The 14,991-nt window shown below is 38.8% G+C and overlaps 1 protein-coding gene across 2 annotated transcripts in view; it reads left to right on the top strand.

The window, feature by feature from the left end:
- Positions 1-14,991, top strand: part of RANBP17 (RAN binding protein 17) — a 254,874-nt gene that overhangs the window by 215,583 nt on the left and 24,300 nt on the right. Inside the window, exons 23-26 of one of the 2 annotated variants that reach the window (XM_038772454.1) lie at positions 2,535-2,749; positions 4,281-4,419; positions 11,412-11,578; positions 12,174-12,233. In XM_038772454.1, the coding sequence (XP_038628382.1) occupies positions 2,535-2,749; positions 4,281-4,419; positions 11,412-11,578; positions 12,174-12,191 (539 nt within the window). In that variant the 3' untranslated portion in view covers positions 12,192-12,233. Of the gene's footprint in view, positions 1-2,534; positions 2,750-4,280; positions 4,420-11,411; positions 11,579-12,173; positions 12,234-14,991 lie in introns of those variants that run through there. The other variant, XM_038772453.1, reaches the window with a different exon arrangement.

The following is a 14,991-nucleotide window of genomic DNA, read 5'->3' as shown; positions in this document are numbered from 1 at the left end:
CCACTTAAGAATTATATAAATTCTCATCTTGCTGATCCTGTCACTTCTGACCATCCTAGACCTAGCTTTGAAAATCCCCACCAGGCACCTACTTGGCTCCATTACAAGTTTATTAGCCTTGATTTTTGACTGCACTGAAACTTTGGATAACCAAGGGAACTAGTGAAATCTAATTTAAGAACTTAAAGAGCAAGATATATCTAGATTGTACACTTGAGGGCAGGGATAGTGCCTACCAATCTTGTAAATACTTCCGAGTGCTTAGTACAGTGCTCTGTATTCAATAAATAAGTATTCAATAAATACCATTGATTGACTATTCTGGAAGTAGGTATGGCCCTGCCTAGACATATGGGGAAGACCATATTGTTCCTAAGGGATATTTCTGTCAGCTATACAATTCCACATATCTGTAACACGTATGCTTAATTTATAAGTACAGCCAAACCCATGAACTTTCACAAAGAGACATATGTATTTCTCATGGTGATAATGGTTTGTGCAACCATGGATGATTGTGGTGATAATGGTTTGTGCAGCACCACTTGCAGCACCACTCTTTTTTTTTGCTAGTCATGTTCCAGCTGGGTCACTGAATGCAACAAGCAAGCTGGTGGGCAAGGGTGGTGGGCAAGGGTGCGGTACATTGAAACTAAGTAGTGAAAAGAATGCAGCTGTACATCAGCACATTCCTTTTCATACTGATAGATATGTAATTTACACATGTCCTTTGATAAATGTTTTAGGTTTTTTGTATCTTAGAGTACTTTTCAAGATTATGGAAATTAACATGGGAAATTGTGTTAGAATCATTTCTGAATTGGCAGAAAGACAACCATTTCACTGAGCAAAAACTTCTTAATACTTCTGTTCTCTATCTCACTCGGTGAACTCATTCGCTCCCACGGCTTCAACTATCATCTCTACACTGATGACACCCAAACCTACATCTCTGCCCCTGCTCTCTCTCCCCCCTCTTCAGGCTCTTGTCTCCTCCTGCCTTCAGGACATCTCCATCTGGATGTCTGCCCACCATCTAAAACTCGATATGTCCAAGACTGAACTCCTTATCTTCCCTCCCAAACCCTGCCCTCTCCCTGACTTTCCCGTCACTGTAGACGGCACTACCATCCTTCCCATCTCACAAGCCCGCAACCTTGGTGTCTTCCTCGACTCTGCTCTCTCATTCACCCCTCACATCCAATCCGTCACCAAAACCTACCGGTCTCACCTCTGCAACATCGCCAAGATCCGCCCTTTCCTCTCCATCCAAACTGCTACCTTGCTGGTTCAATCTCTCATCCTATCCCGACTGGATTACTGCATCAGCCTCCTCTCTGATCTCCCATCCTCCTGTCTCTCTCTACTTCAGTCTACACTTCATCCTGCTGCCCGGATCATCTTTGTACAGAAACGCTATGGGCACGTTACTCCCCTCCTCAAAAATCTCCAGTGGCTACCAGTCAACCTACACATCAAGCAAAAACTCCTCAGTCTCGGCTTCAAGGTTATCCATCACCTCTCCCCCTCCTACCTCACCTCCCTTCTCTTCTTCTACAGCCCAGCCCGCACCCTCTGCTCCTCTGCCGCTAACCTGCTCACTGTACCTCGTTCTCGCCTGTCCCGCCATTGACCCCCGGTCCACGTCCTCCCCCTGGCCTGGAATGCTCTCCCTCCACACATCTGCCAAGCTAGCTCTCTTCCTCCCTTCAAAGCCCTACTGAGAGCTCACCTCCTCCACGAGGCCTTCCTAGACTGAGCCCCCTTCTTCCTCTCCTCCTCTCCATCCCCCTCACCCTACCTCCTTCTCCTCCCCACAGCACCTGTATATATGTTGTACAGATTTATTACTCTATTTATTTTACTTGTATATATTTACTATTCTATTTATTTTGTTAATGATGTGCATCTAGCTTTAATTCTATTTCTTCTGACGACTTGACTCCTGTCCACACGTTTTGTTTTGTTGTCTGTCTTCCCCCTTCTAGACTGTGAGCCCGTTGTTGGGTAGGGACCGTCACTATATGTTGCCAACTTGTACTTCCCAAGCGCTTAGTACAGCACTCTGCACACAGTAAGCTCTCAATAAATGCGATTGAATGAGTGAATGAATAATACTGTATCTTAGTCTAGAAACCTAAAATGTTTATGAACATTTGCTCCACAGAGACAAAATAAGTATAGGCAGATCTGTGTATTTCTATAGAGCATCTAACTAGAGTGATAATAAATATTCATCTTTGGAGGGCTTCAGAGATCAAGATCAAGAACAAGTTAACAGTGTAATAGAAGAGATTTGCCCACGGGTTCAGAATAATTTATGATGATTTGGGTACCAGACTTTCTTGTCCATCCTCATTTTCAAGTCATTTGATTTTATTTTTTTATTGCATTTATGTGGTCAGCACCTCAAATAATAAGGATGAAAATTGAAAATTAGTAGTGAAATGAAAATGTTAGATGACATCCCTATAACTGCCTTGATTTGCATGTGCTTATGTCAATTTATCTCTCTTTTTTTCACCCCAAAACAGGTAATCAGATCCTGTCCCTGGGGACCCTCTCAAAAGATCAGGTTTATCCCCTGAAACTCAAGGGCATTTCCATCTGCTATTCTGCTCTCAAATCTGCTTTATGTGGAAATTATGTCAGCTTTGGCGTCTTCAAGTTGTATGGGGACAGCCACTTTGACAACGTACTCCAAGCCTTTGTCAAAATGCTACTTTCAGTATCCCACAGTGACTTACTAGTAAGCAATCATTCATCATGGGTGTCTTTGTGTGAAATATGAAATAACACTACCACAGAACTAGAATTGTTATGACAAGGCCAGGGGGGCTAAAACAGTTCGAGAATATATTACAGTTTCAGTTGAATTATTTGGTTATCTTACACAATTCAGAATATTGGTTGTGGTGCTGCATATTAAATATAGTATTTCAGAAGGATTGAAGTGCTGCCTTATAACAAAAAAGCTTAACTGGAACGTTCATAATTTAGTAAATAAAGAAGACATGTTACTCAGATTATTTGCTTAGCATTTTTACAGCCATCCCCCTTTGTAATGCTTTTTTATTATTAATTAATTTTAAAGCCAGTATTACAGTGCTTTGTCACTTCAAGTTCGTGCGGGAAAGTTTACCTTGGCTTAAGCATTTTCCTTCCCTATGAACTACTTTGACCGACTTGATGAAACAATGAAAGCCTATATCAATTTAGTACTGGATAATGGTATCAGGTTCATTTAGAATAGAAAATGGCAGAACTTTTAGCACTAGGTGCCTTTTTGCTAAATGGGGTGTGAAAGATAATGGTTGGAAAATTCCACTCATACTCATGTACACAAAAAGCCTAATTCAGAATATTTAATTATTGCTGCCTATTAACATATTTGATCACTTAGCTATATTGTAATTTTATCACATTTTTACTGTATCTACTGTATATTGTTTTGATTGATTTTTTTGTACCTTAGAAATGCACTCATGTGCTTTAGATTAGTCTTATGGAAACCTCTACTTCTTTTAGCATTCTTTCACTTAACCCTCTATTGGAGGGGAATTAGTTAAAGGTGCTAACCAGGACATGGTAACTATAATTTTGTGTTTTTCAATGAGAGTTCTGACATTTTCTAGTTCATTCATTCATTCATTCATTCAATCGTATTTATTGAGTGCTTACTGTGTGCAGAACACTGTACTAAGCGCTTGGGAAGTACAAGTTGATTGTTTCTCTGGTTTGCAGAAAAAAACATATTTGTATGAAGCAAAAATTTGGAGCTGACCTATCATTTTTCCAATTTTTTTTAGATTCATTACTTAATTTCACCAAACTGTCTAACAGTCTCTTAGGTGATTGTAACTATTACCAGTGGTACAGTTTTGTTGCCTCATTCCTATCATCACTGATTAAACTAACCAGAATTTGTAAAAGCTCAAGCTTCATTAAGTCAGATGAGGTGACCAGCACTTCACTCCTGCCGTCTTCTGTATGCAGAGCACTGCACTAAACATTTGGGAGACTACAGTTCAACAGATTTGGTAGTCACATTCCATGCCCACAGCAAGCTTGCAGTTTAGAAGATTTCCCTACAAGATTCCTAAGTGTTTGTGAAGATCCAGAGGTTTCTACTGACAATCTTTTAAGTGTAGAATTGGGTCTTACTAGAGCATTGTTTTGTGTATTTATTGCCCATTAACATTTAAGCAGTTTTGTAATTTCACTTGCACTGGAACATTCCTAATCTCTCCTACATATAACCTGTTGTTGGTCTTTTTCAGCAATATCGAAAACTGAGCCAGTCTTATTACCCTCTCTTGGAATGTCTCACCCAGGACCATATGGGTTTCATTACCAGTTTAGAAGCCCATGTGCTAATGTATATTCTTACTTCAATTTCTGAAGGACTTACTGCCCTGGGTAAGGATTATTTATGACCTCAAAACTGATTGCAGTGATTTTCTTTTCTTTTTCTTAATTTGTAGGGTGGGAAAAAATAGAGTAATTGTGATTTTACATATATCCATTCTTGAATGATCTTCTTACAAACTATAGAAAAACTGTAATTACATATTTTATCCCAAGTGAAGGATGGTTTTATTTCCATGTTGGGCTGATGGGGGGTGGGAAAGGGTATGGGCAGGGATTGTCTCTCTTTATTGCTGAATTGTACTTTCCAAGCACTTAGTACAGTGCTCTGCATACAGTAAGCACTCAGTAAATACTATTGAGTGAATGAATGAATGAAAGGATCTCCACACTTTTCAGTCTCATTACATGTGATAGGTTGGTGGTAATAATAATAATCATAATAATAATTGTTATTATTATGTGTCAAGCACTGTATTAAGTGCTAGGGAAGACACAGAATAATCACATCAAACACAGTCACTAGCCCACCTAGGGCTCCCAGTCTAAGGAGGAAGTAGGACAGGTATGTAGAACAGTTACTTATTCCTCATTTTACAGATGAGGAAACTGAGTCACAGAGCTGTTAAGAGACTTGCCCAAGGTGACACAGCTGACAAGTGGCAGAGCCAATATTAGAACTCAGGTCCTCTCACTCCCAGACTTGTGCTGTTTTCACTAGGCCATGCTGTTTCTCAGAATTAGCATTAGGCTTGTGTCCCATTTTGGCTGTCTTAAAACTCCTTTCATCAAAAAGATTCAGTTGGAGTCAACCCTCATCCTTATTCCCAACTCTGCATCCAGTGCCATTTTTTATATCTTGTTGTTTTGTAGACTTTGAGAACTGGTTGGTTTATTGGGATGGGTACCTGATTTTATTTTAACAGAAATTAGATAGTTGAATATAAAAAGGGTCACCACCAATCCTTTTTTTGTCAATGATTAATTTCAGGGAGACATTTTAGATACCATTTACCTCATCAAAAAAGGTTCTGTTTTAACTTTATCAACAGTATATATCAGCGGAAAGGATAAAAAGGTATATTTGATCAGTCATGACAAAGTAACTAGGAACATATGCTCTCCATGGTATAAAAATTGAACAGCCCAAATTGCTGTTAATCATCATGTATTAGTGTTAGGAAATTACTGTTCAGCTACACAACATGTCCTGTCAAATGACAGGAAGCAGTAGGAGTGGCAGGAACATTAGTAGGGGAACTAAAGGATTCATGGAAACCATGGTGGAGGCAGTAGCAGCCATGTCAATAGTTGAGGAGTGCCATCCCAGGAAACTTTGCCGAGGCAAGACAGAAGTCCTGGTGAAAGATCTTGTTGCAGGGACCCAGCTCTGCCTGCTGCTTCCTCCCTTGTCTGCCAAGCCTGAATGAAGCGAGAACCCCTTCCAGCATTTCCCAGTGCCTTGCCTCTCCTTCCCAAAGCTCCCCTTGACAACTTTTGAACACCTTTCTCCCTAGCCTTTCCATATCTCTTCAAGAAGGAGTGGCAAGATAAGTTTTGATTAGTCCTAAACTTCTGATATATGCACATGAGTGTCTAATAAATCAACATCTTTACTGTGTTAATAAATATTCGATTAAAGATTAAATTTGATTGTATTAACTGAAAGCCAGTTGCAGCGTGGAGGGAAGAAAACGAGAGAAAGACAGGAGAAATGAGTCATTTGTCAATCCACGTGGAAAACGAGACCATTCACCTAGGGAAGCAGTGAGGCTTTAATGGATAGAGCACAGGCCTAGGAGTCAGAAGGACCTAGGTTCTAATACTGGCTCTGCCACATGCCTGCTGTGTGACCTTGGGCAAGTCACTTAACTTCTCTGGGCCTCAGTTTCCTCAGCTGGAAAATGGGGATTAAGAGTGTGAGCACCAGTGGGTTAGGGACTGTGTCCAACCTAACTTGTATCTACCCAGCGCTTAGAAGAGTGCTTAGCATATAGTTAATGCTTAACAAGTATCATAGTTATTATTATTAGATTAAATGCATTGTAATGTGCCATTCTGTTGAACTAGTGAATGACCCCATCAAATGGCAAGGGATAAAGAGAAAGGAAGATCTGCAGTGCAGCAGGAGAGGAAACTGGCAAGAGCAGTGGTGTGCTGGAGCTGTCATGACAGTGCCAGTGCCCCCAGTAGAGGATGCCCAGAGCAGGCAGTCAGAGGCAAAAGAAGAACTGAAGCAATAGGCGGAGCTCTATGAGAAAGTAGAGGAGAAGGAGACAGAAATTGACAACTTAGAGAACCTTCAGGGATTGTGGGGGTGGAAGGTGAGAGAGGTGGTAAGGGGACACAGAGAGAGAGGGGTAGGAAGGAGACAATGAGTGATCTGGCTATGGGAAGCCCAGTTTAGCTGGCCTCTTCCAGCTCCCCTGTCCAAGTGATCCCCTGCCTGACTCCACTGACTCTCCCTCCTAAAGCGTATCCTGTAGTTTTCTTTCATTAAAGAAAATAAAGAACTTCATGGAGACAGGAAGACTGAAATGTAAAACCTTTCCTAAGCCTTTAATTAACCCCACGTTTAAAGGACTGATGTATTGACGAAGAAATTCCAGGAAATCTCAACAGCCTCTACTTTGCCATATTTCTGCTGGATTGTGTGTTTGCATTACCTTGACCATTGAAACACTAACTCTTAGTCCTGAACGGGCACTTACCAATGAGTACGCCCATCAAAGAATTACTATTAATTGGGTGTGTTGCCCTCAGTAGACACTCATAAATAATAATAATGATGATGGCATTTGTTAAGTGCTTACTATGTGTAAAGCAATGTTCTAAGCACTGGGGTAGATGTGAGGTAATCAGTGTGTCCTACGTAGGGCTCACAGACTTCATCCCCATTTTACAGTTGAGGGAACTGAGGCCCAGAGAAGTTAAATGACTTGCCCAAAGTCACACAGCTGACAAGTGGCAGAAGCAGGATTAGAACCCACAACCTCTGACTCCCAAGCCCAGGCTCTTTCCACTAAGCCACGCTCCTTCCACTGTTTCCATCAAATGGTAAATTTCACCATTTTGATACAATAGTAGGCATAAAATAGATCTCCAGGCTTCCCAAACCAGTGCCCTTCCCAGTAGTCACAACTGCTTCTCTTAAATAAAAATTACATGTATGATAACTTGACTATGGTGGGGTGAATGCAGAGATAATCCTTATTTGAGGGAGAGGGGAGGCCTGTTGAGTGAGGGTTTCTTCTATGAAGCTAGAATATACTTATATGAAGAACCAGTGACCATAAGCCTTTCAAGGCTCATTGAGTTTCCTTCATTTTCCCCTTCCATGACCCCAGCATCCTCATTGGTCGTTTTTTGTGTGTTTCTCTAAATTAAGAGTTTCAAAAGCCATCATAGTGCCAGATCCTGAAGGGGAACTCAGGAAATATCAACTGCTGAATACCATCATATTCAATCGTATTTATTGAGTGCTTACTGGGTGCAGAGCGCTGTACTAAGCGCTTGGGAAGTACAAGTCAGCAACATATATAGGCGGTCCCTACCCAACAATGGGCTCTTCCTGCCATTTTTGTATTCCCATGGTAGACTTCCAAATGGGATTGGGTCAATCAGTAAATGGCATTTACTGAGCACTTATTGTGTGCAGAGCACTGTACTAAGCGCTTGGGAAAGTATAATACAATAGAGTCATTCTCTGCCTACAAGGAGCTTACAGACTAGAAAGGGAAGCAGATATTGAAATAAATTATAGATGGGGAAATGGTAGAGAATAAGGATAGCTACATAAGTGATGTGTGTCTGAGAGTGGGGTGATTATCAAAGTGCTTAAAGGGTGCTTAGATGACACAAAAGGGAGAGTGAATAGGGAAAGTGAAGATTTAGTGAAAGAAAACCTCTTGGAGGAGTTATGATTTTAGTAGGGCTTTGAAGATGGGAAAGTGGTGGTCAGAGGCCAGAGGGAAGATAATGGGCAAAGCATTGGTGGAGAAATAGTTGAGATTGAGGCACAGTGAGTAGGTAGTTACTAAATGAGAGAAATATGTGGGCTAGGTTATAGTAGGAAATCAGCAAGGTGAGGTGGGAGTGGGGGATAGCTGATTGAGTGCTTTAAAACCAATAGTAAGGTGTTTCTTTTTGTTGTGGAGGCTTCAACTGTCCAAAAATGTTACCTGGCTCAGATTATACCCATGCACATGTGAAATCCACATGTGACATGTGACTTTTTGTTCCAGAACTTCAGCTTTGTTCCAGATCCCAACAGATGTCAGTCATCAAGGATGTTGGCCCTTCCACATGTTAGAGTAAAAATTGGGGCAAAAACCAAATATTTTGTTTCAAAAGCCAGATGCCATTCTTCCTTACTACCAATTAAGCAACTCTCTTGTAAGCAGTAACATTTTAAACTGTTCAGAGACCACTTGTGATTGCAGTAAATGGGCAGAAATGATATTAATGTGATTTCTGAAGCATCAAAAAGCAATAATGGAGCATTTCCCTGCTAAATACAAAGCTGTAAGCAGTTGGAGAAGCCAGAGTGTCTATTAGAACATATAAGTCATTTCCAAAATTATAAAAGTAACAGGCCTAATACTTTATTTTCAAAATTAAGCCCCAAGAGCTAACTTATTTCTTGGAAGAAGCACAAAAATCCATTGCTTTTTGTTACTCCTTTTACTGCATGGGGAGCTTTAGCATTTGAATCTAATACTTCAGCTTGAGTTATAGATGAAAAAGGCCAAAAATACTCATTTCTCAGCACTATTCATTCCATTTTTGACCATATGCCCTGTATTCCCTGTGATTCCACACGTTATAATATACTGTGAAATAATATTTATTCCTTCTGAAGCCCCCAGCTGTAAATCAGCTGTAATGGAAGCTCTCATCTCTGCTTTTATTGCAAGGATATATTCACTCCAACATCCTTGTCTAAAGTGTTTACCTGGCTTTTTCACAGCTGACTCAGTGGATTGTAACCTTTTAATGCAACCTGCATGGCATGTGATCACTAAACTCTATGTGAAGTCTTTATAATTCTCATATGATTGATAGCATATTGCTGTTCAACGGAGAAGGAAAAACAGAGCCACTTCAATTTTTTGCTGCCTTTTGTAGATGTTAAGATGTTAATCTGTTTACTTTCCAAGTTGAACCTCAAAGGTAGATAATGTTGTTTTGTGACACCAGAAATTGATGGAACAGAGAAAAGCCACTTGGCTCAACAAGTCTATCTTTTTTAAGTTTATGTTCTTAAGATAGAAGTTGGGATGCACTCCATATCATTGTTGAAGACATAAAAGTAAATCTGCTTCTTTCTATTGGAATCATTCAGAAAATGGCACTGTTAAAGATCAAAGCCTCCTTCCATCAGAATATCCATACTGCTAGTTTTGATTGGTGGCCATTAGAGTCCTGACAGTCCGGTTCTTCAAACAAATGCAGTAAATTGTAACTGCTTGCAAATTGGCATGGATGCAATGTGGGGATTTGTAAAGAATGCAGATTTATATCTGAAAGCGGCTACTGCATTAACTAAAAAGGAAGATGTATTAGAAATTAAACTGCATTGAATACCCAGGACTCTGCATTGTGCTAAGAAGGGAATAATCAATTGCTTTAATGGAGTTAGTTTCAATCTTAGAACTGAAGTTCCTCATCTGAAGAGTGGGCACCATTAGAAAAGTATATCTGAGTTAGGAGAAGAAGTTGGAATGGGCAACTTGAATACAAATTAAGGAAACAGTCAACCAAGGCCTCCAGTGTTTGGGTGGTGGGGGCTGGGGGGAGAGGTGTAGACTGTATTCTAGCCTGCCCAGAATACAGAGATTAGAGTTGGTTGAGTGGGATTGATGCCATTTGGTGTTGTCAAACCAGTATGAGTCAGAGTAGGACAGAAGGCCAGAATTGTGATGCCTAGAGAGACAGCAGAATAATTATAGCAAAAATAATCATAGTAGTAACAATAATAATGTTCATTAAATGTTTACTAAGTGCCAAACACTATACTTAGCACTGGGGTAGATACCAGTTAGGGCAGACACGGTCCTTATTCCACATTGTGCTCACAGTCTAAAGGGAGAGAAAACAGGGATTTAGTCCTCATTTTAGAGATAAGGTAATTGATACACAGAGAAGTTAAGTGACTGCCCAAGGTCACACAGCAAGCGACAGAGCCAGGATTAGAAAACAGATCCGCTGACTCCCAGGCTAATAGAGCTTTCCAATAGGCCACATGGCTTGGTATATCAGTAAGGGATTGCATCTTGGCCTTTCTCCTGCCAGGATGTAGTTTTGTACAACTACACAAAACCCTTAACCCTTATTGCTTCCGTTTCCTTTGTACAAATGGGGATTGTGGAAGGTCAGGATTGTCGCAGAACCTATGGACTTCATGGATAGGACCTATTATTACAATATAGATTTGGGAGTAGCATTGGTTAATGTGTGGAGTCGGTTGGAGTTACTATTTTCCATAATGCTTCTAGTCAGATCCAAAGTAAGTTTCATTAATGGTGGAAGCTCAATTTGATTTCAGTTTAATGTAAAACTTCCTGTGATCTGTCAGTCACAATGAATGAGGGAAACATGACTGGACCTTTGCCCTGTTACATTCCCATCAATTTATTTACATGCCATCATCACCCATTAACATTTCTCTGAATCCAGTGAATGATTCTCATCTTCCTGGAATGTTCTAGCTTTGCTCCATTTGAAAGAACATCCCATTTCCAGCATCAACCATAGGATTCTGTGCTTTTCCACTTTGGAAGTGTCAGTTTGATTTAGAATGAAAACTTTCTAATCCAGATAAAGCATTGTTTTCCTCTTTCAAGAAAGTCTCAAATTAAAATCATGTTAATCAAGCATAAATATTCAAATGCATATTTTTAATATTTAACACAAAAATATAATGAGTCCAACTTCCCTGAAATCTAAAACTTAAAACTCAAGCTTCTTTTGGCTCTCTGATTTGATCATTTTCACAGGTGCGCAAACAGCAATAAAACAATTTTTTTTTTTTATTTACCTAGATACAATTGTCTCCTCCAGCTGTTGTACAAGTTTAGATTATATTGTTACCTACCTCTTCAAGCATATAGCAAAAGAAAGCAAGAAATCTCTAAGATGTAGAGAAGTTTCACAGGACGGTCAGAGATTGCTGCACTTCATGCAACAGAATCCAGATATATTACAGCAGGTAATCTGGTATTGCTCAACTTTCTTCTGTGGCAGAATCGTTTGAGCACTATTTTTTTTTCAATTATTTCCTAGAAAGTTTATCTCATAAAAATGGGCCTTTAAGATAATAGTATGCTACCCTCCTGAAGTAGCTCACCTTCAGCAATCTCAGAGCAATAAGCCACCAAAAGCATTCTCCCCCGGAGCTCTCTTGAGGACATATCAGAAGTAGGGATCAAACCCAGATTTCTTTCTTAGTGAACATTGTGATTTGGGGATTGCTTATTCACTCCAATTTTGAGATGGTATTATATTTTCTAATTATGGCTTGGTTCCCCATTTTATTGGCTGTTCATGCTTTATGATACTTCTAAGGTTATTCAGTTTGATTCATGAGGAAACAACAATTTTTCATTTCTCAATATGATGCATAAATTAATTCATATGATCACAGAACACAGTTCCATAATGAGTACGTAGAAAATGAACACGACCATATTACCCTGTGTTGATCATCAATCCATAATATGGGGTAGTTTTCCAAGATATTTATGAATTATGGAAATTTTGCCAGAAAAATTTTTTCTCTGACATTTTTGTTGGTTGTTTTTTAGCCCAGTAATGTGCAGTGATTTACAAATGAAAATATTATGCCAAAATTGTGCTAAGTAATGATTGGCTGTCAAAGGAGTCAACAGGTAGTGGTGTTCCCTAAGAAGAGCAATTAAGTATCAGACTTCTTCACCTTTAGCATTAAAAGAGAAATGAAACACGATGACTTTTCTTTTTCTTTCTTTTATTCCTGCCAAACTGGAAATAGTAACATAAATTAGATTTGTAGTTGGTATTTTACTATCACTTCAAAATTTCAGTTATTTTCTGGAAAAAATAAACATTAACCAAATCTTTACCAATCAGGCAAACCAAAATTTTATGTGATGTAAGATATCCCATTTTACAGTGAGTATTCTCAGAGAGCAGCGTGTTGCCATAATCCAATTTTTTCCCCACACATAATCCGGCAACGTTTATAGTGGAAAAATATTTCACAAAAAATTATTAACTTAGATTATGTGAGCTTGGTGATGTATGTCGATAGCTTTTATCAAAAACGGCTGCGCATTTGAATGGTTTAAGTAATTTTTGTGTGTTAATAATGCTTGGTAATCCTCCAATTTATAGCGTAAAACTAAGAAGTGATACATCTTTATTAACATCATTATCATTGGAATGCATTCTATTTATTTTGAATGTAGGCTTTAAGATACAATTTTAAATATTAATGACTGGTCTCTAGCAGTCAGCATAAATATGATTTGCATTAGCACTGGTTATATCATATTGAGTGCCTCTGATGTCAACTGTTCAGCATAGTAATATCTGACATCATCTCCCGAGGTCACTGACAACTTTGACCTTTATCCTCATGCACAGTTTCTGTCATCTCAGAAGCTCTTTTGAATTGATTTGAAATTTTGACTCTTCCCTTTATGAGGCAGTAAAATTGATAATTATTCAGATGGGAACTGAGTGCTGAGTGAAAAATCAATTCCACCCGCTCTCTGCTGCGTATAAAATTACTTCTGAGTCTGCCGGACTGAACGAATGGCCAAGGTAAAAGCAGCAGGCAGGGGTAGTGGAAAGGATTAGCTGGACGAAGCTAATAGCCTAAAGGGATGGGTTCTGAAACCCGGGAGTGGGCCGGTTGGGGGTTATTATCAGCAGTGATGGGACTCATTGATCATATGTTTACATCAGGTTTCCATTGGGTTATAAATCAGCCCTGAATAGAAGCAGAACCCAAGGCCTTGCATCTTACCAGAGGGACACTGTATTAGATTATTCTCATTTTCACACTCAGATGAAAAGTGAGCCATTGATTATTCATCGGTTGCCCATTAAACACTGGTTTTATAGATGATTTTGACTATCATGGAAGGTAATGAACAAGGTTGCTGCTTCATAACTAGAGGTTTCAGTTTTCAAGACATCTGTGTCTCTTAAGTAATGCCTAACCCTATTAAAAGGAATGGGTTACAAATTGCTTAACAGTGCTGAAAAACTAGACCCTAATGACTAATTGTGCTTAGAGTTTAGAGAGGTTTTGTCAGCTCTTTAAACTAAACTGATGCAGTGATACTGCAATTATTTACTAGTTTGAACTGTTTTTTTTCGACTTGAATTTATCTTTCTGAAAGGATAATTATACGTGTAAGGGCATCTCTCCTAATATGCAGTAAATATCCTTCAATTTGCATAGTGTAGAGGGGATTTGTGCGTTGATACAGAAAAGATCCCGAAGTTCCTAAATGGGACTGTGTGAATCGGTTTCCAGTGGAAAAAAAACCTGTTCTGCCTTGTCCACAGACTCTGCTGTTCATGGGGCAGGAAGTGGCTGTGTGCATTTTTTCCATTTAAAGTTCTTTCTCGGGATTTTTTTACTGCAGATTTTCCCCAGGTCAGTGGGTCTTAAAGAAAAATTCTACAAGAAAACCTTTAAATTTGCCCTAAAAATTGAAAGCACAGTTCTTCCCCAAGTTTGCTACCGCCTGAATGAATGTCATGGATACTTCCATAATCACTTTGCATTCATTTTAACATGTACACAGAAAACATGAAAAGTGTCCCTAAACTTTTCACCTTGGGAGAATTATCCACCAAATATTGTTTTGAAAGTAGCTTGTGGAATTTGAGAGTCTGGGATGTCAAATTATCTGTTAAGATTGCTTTTAAGAAATAGAATTCCTCAAGTGGTTTTATGTTTTTTTGGAAATTAAACGTTATAAAAAGCTATAGTTAGCTAGCAAATATTTTAGATTCTGATACATTATAAACATGCAATCAAAATATAAATTTTGTATGTAATACTGTTTGTGCTAGCTTATCTTGTCTTGTGCTGTCGAATCATCTCCAACCCATAGTGATGCCATCGTTGTAATTTTAAATTTCTTGTCTAATACTGCATATGCTAGCAAGTAATCTTCAAAAGAGAATTTGTGTTTTAACAATAATCCATGGATTGGTGTGCATTTGATTATGTCTCAGAATGGAAGATTTGTCCAGATTGGGAATTTGAGAGTAATTCTTATTTAGTGCTAGTGTATTTCTTAGATGTGACCAACTGCCCTATCTAAGATTGAAAAATAAAATCCAACAATGCTAAAGGTTCCTCAAATCACAGTTAAATTGAATTGGTGTAGAAAAACAAGCATTTAGAATGAATTGTGCTTGATTGTCCATATTTCTAATTACATTTTGCAATTAACTGAATATGGTACTTTAGCTACAGTAATCTTAAGAGTAACTGTATTAAACAATGCCACTTCTAGCTTTTCTATTTAAACTGCATTTATTTTAATCCATTTACCTCAAGCTAAAACCAAACCAATCCAAGTATGTTCTAATTGTAATTTTCTCCTGTTTATTTTTTTA

The sequence above is a fragment of the Tachyglossus aculeatus genome, chromosome X1 (assembly GCF_015852505.1).
Source record: "Tachyglossus aculeatus isolate mTacAcu1 chromosome X1, mTacAcu1.pri, whole genome shotgun sequence".
NCBI lineage: Eukaryota > Metazoa > Chordata > Mammalia > Monotremata > Tachyglossidae > Tachyglossus > Tachyglossus aculeatus.
Note: the sequence above shows the minus strand (reverse complement) of the source record. Positions and strands in the feature narration are given on the sequence as shown.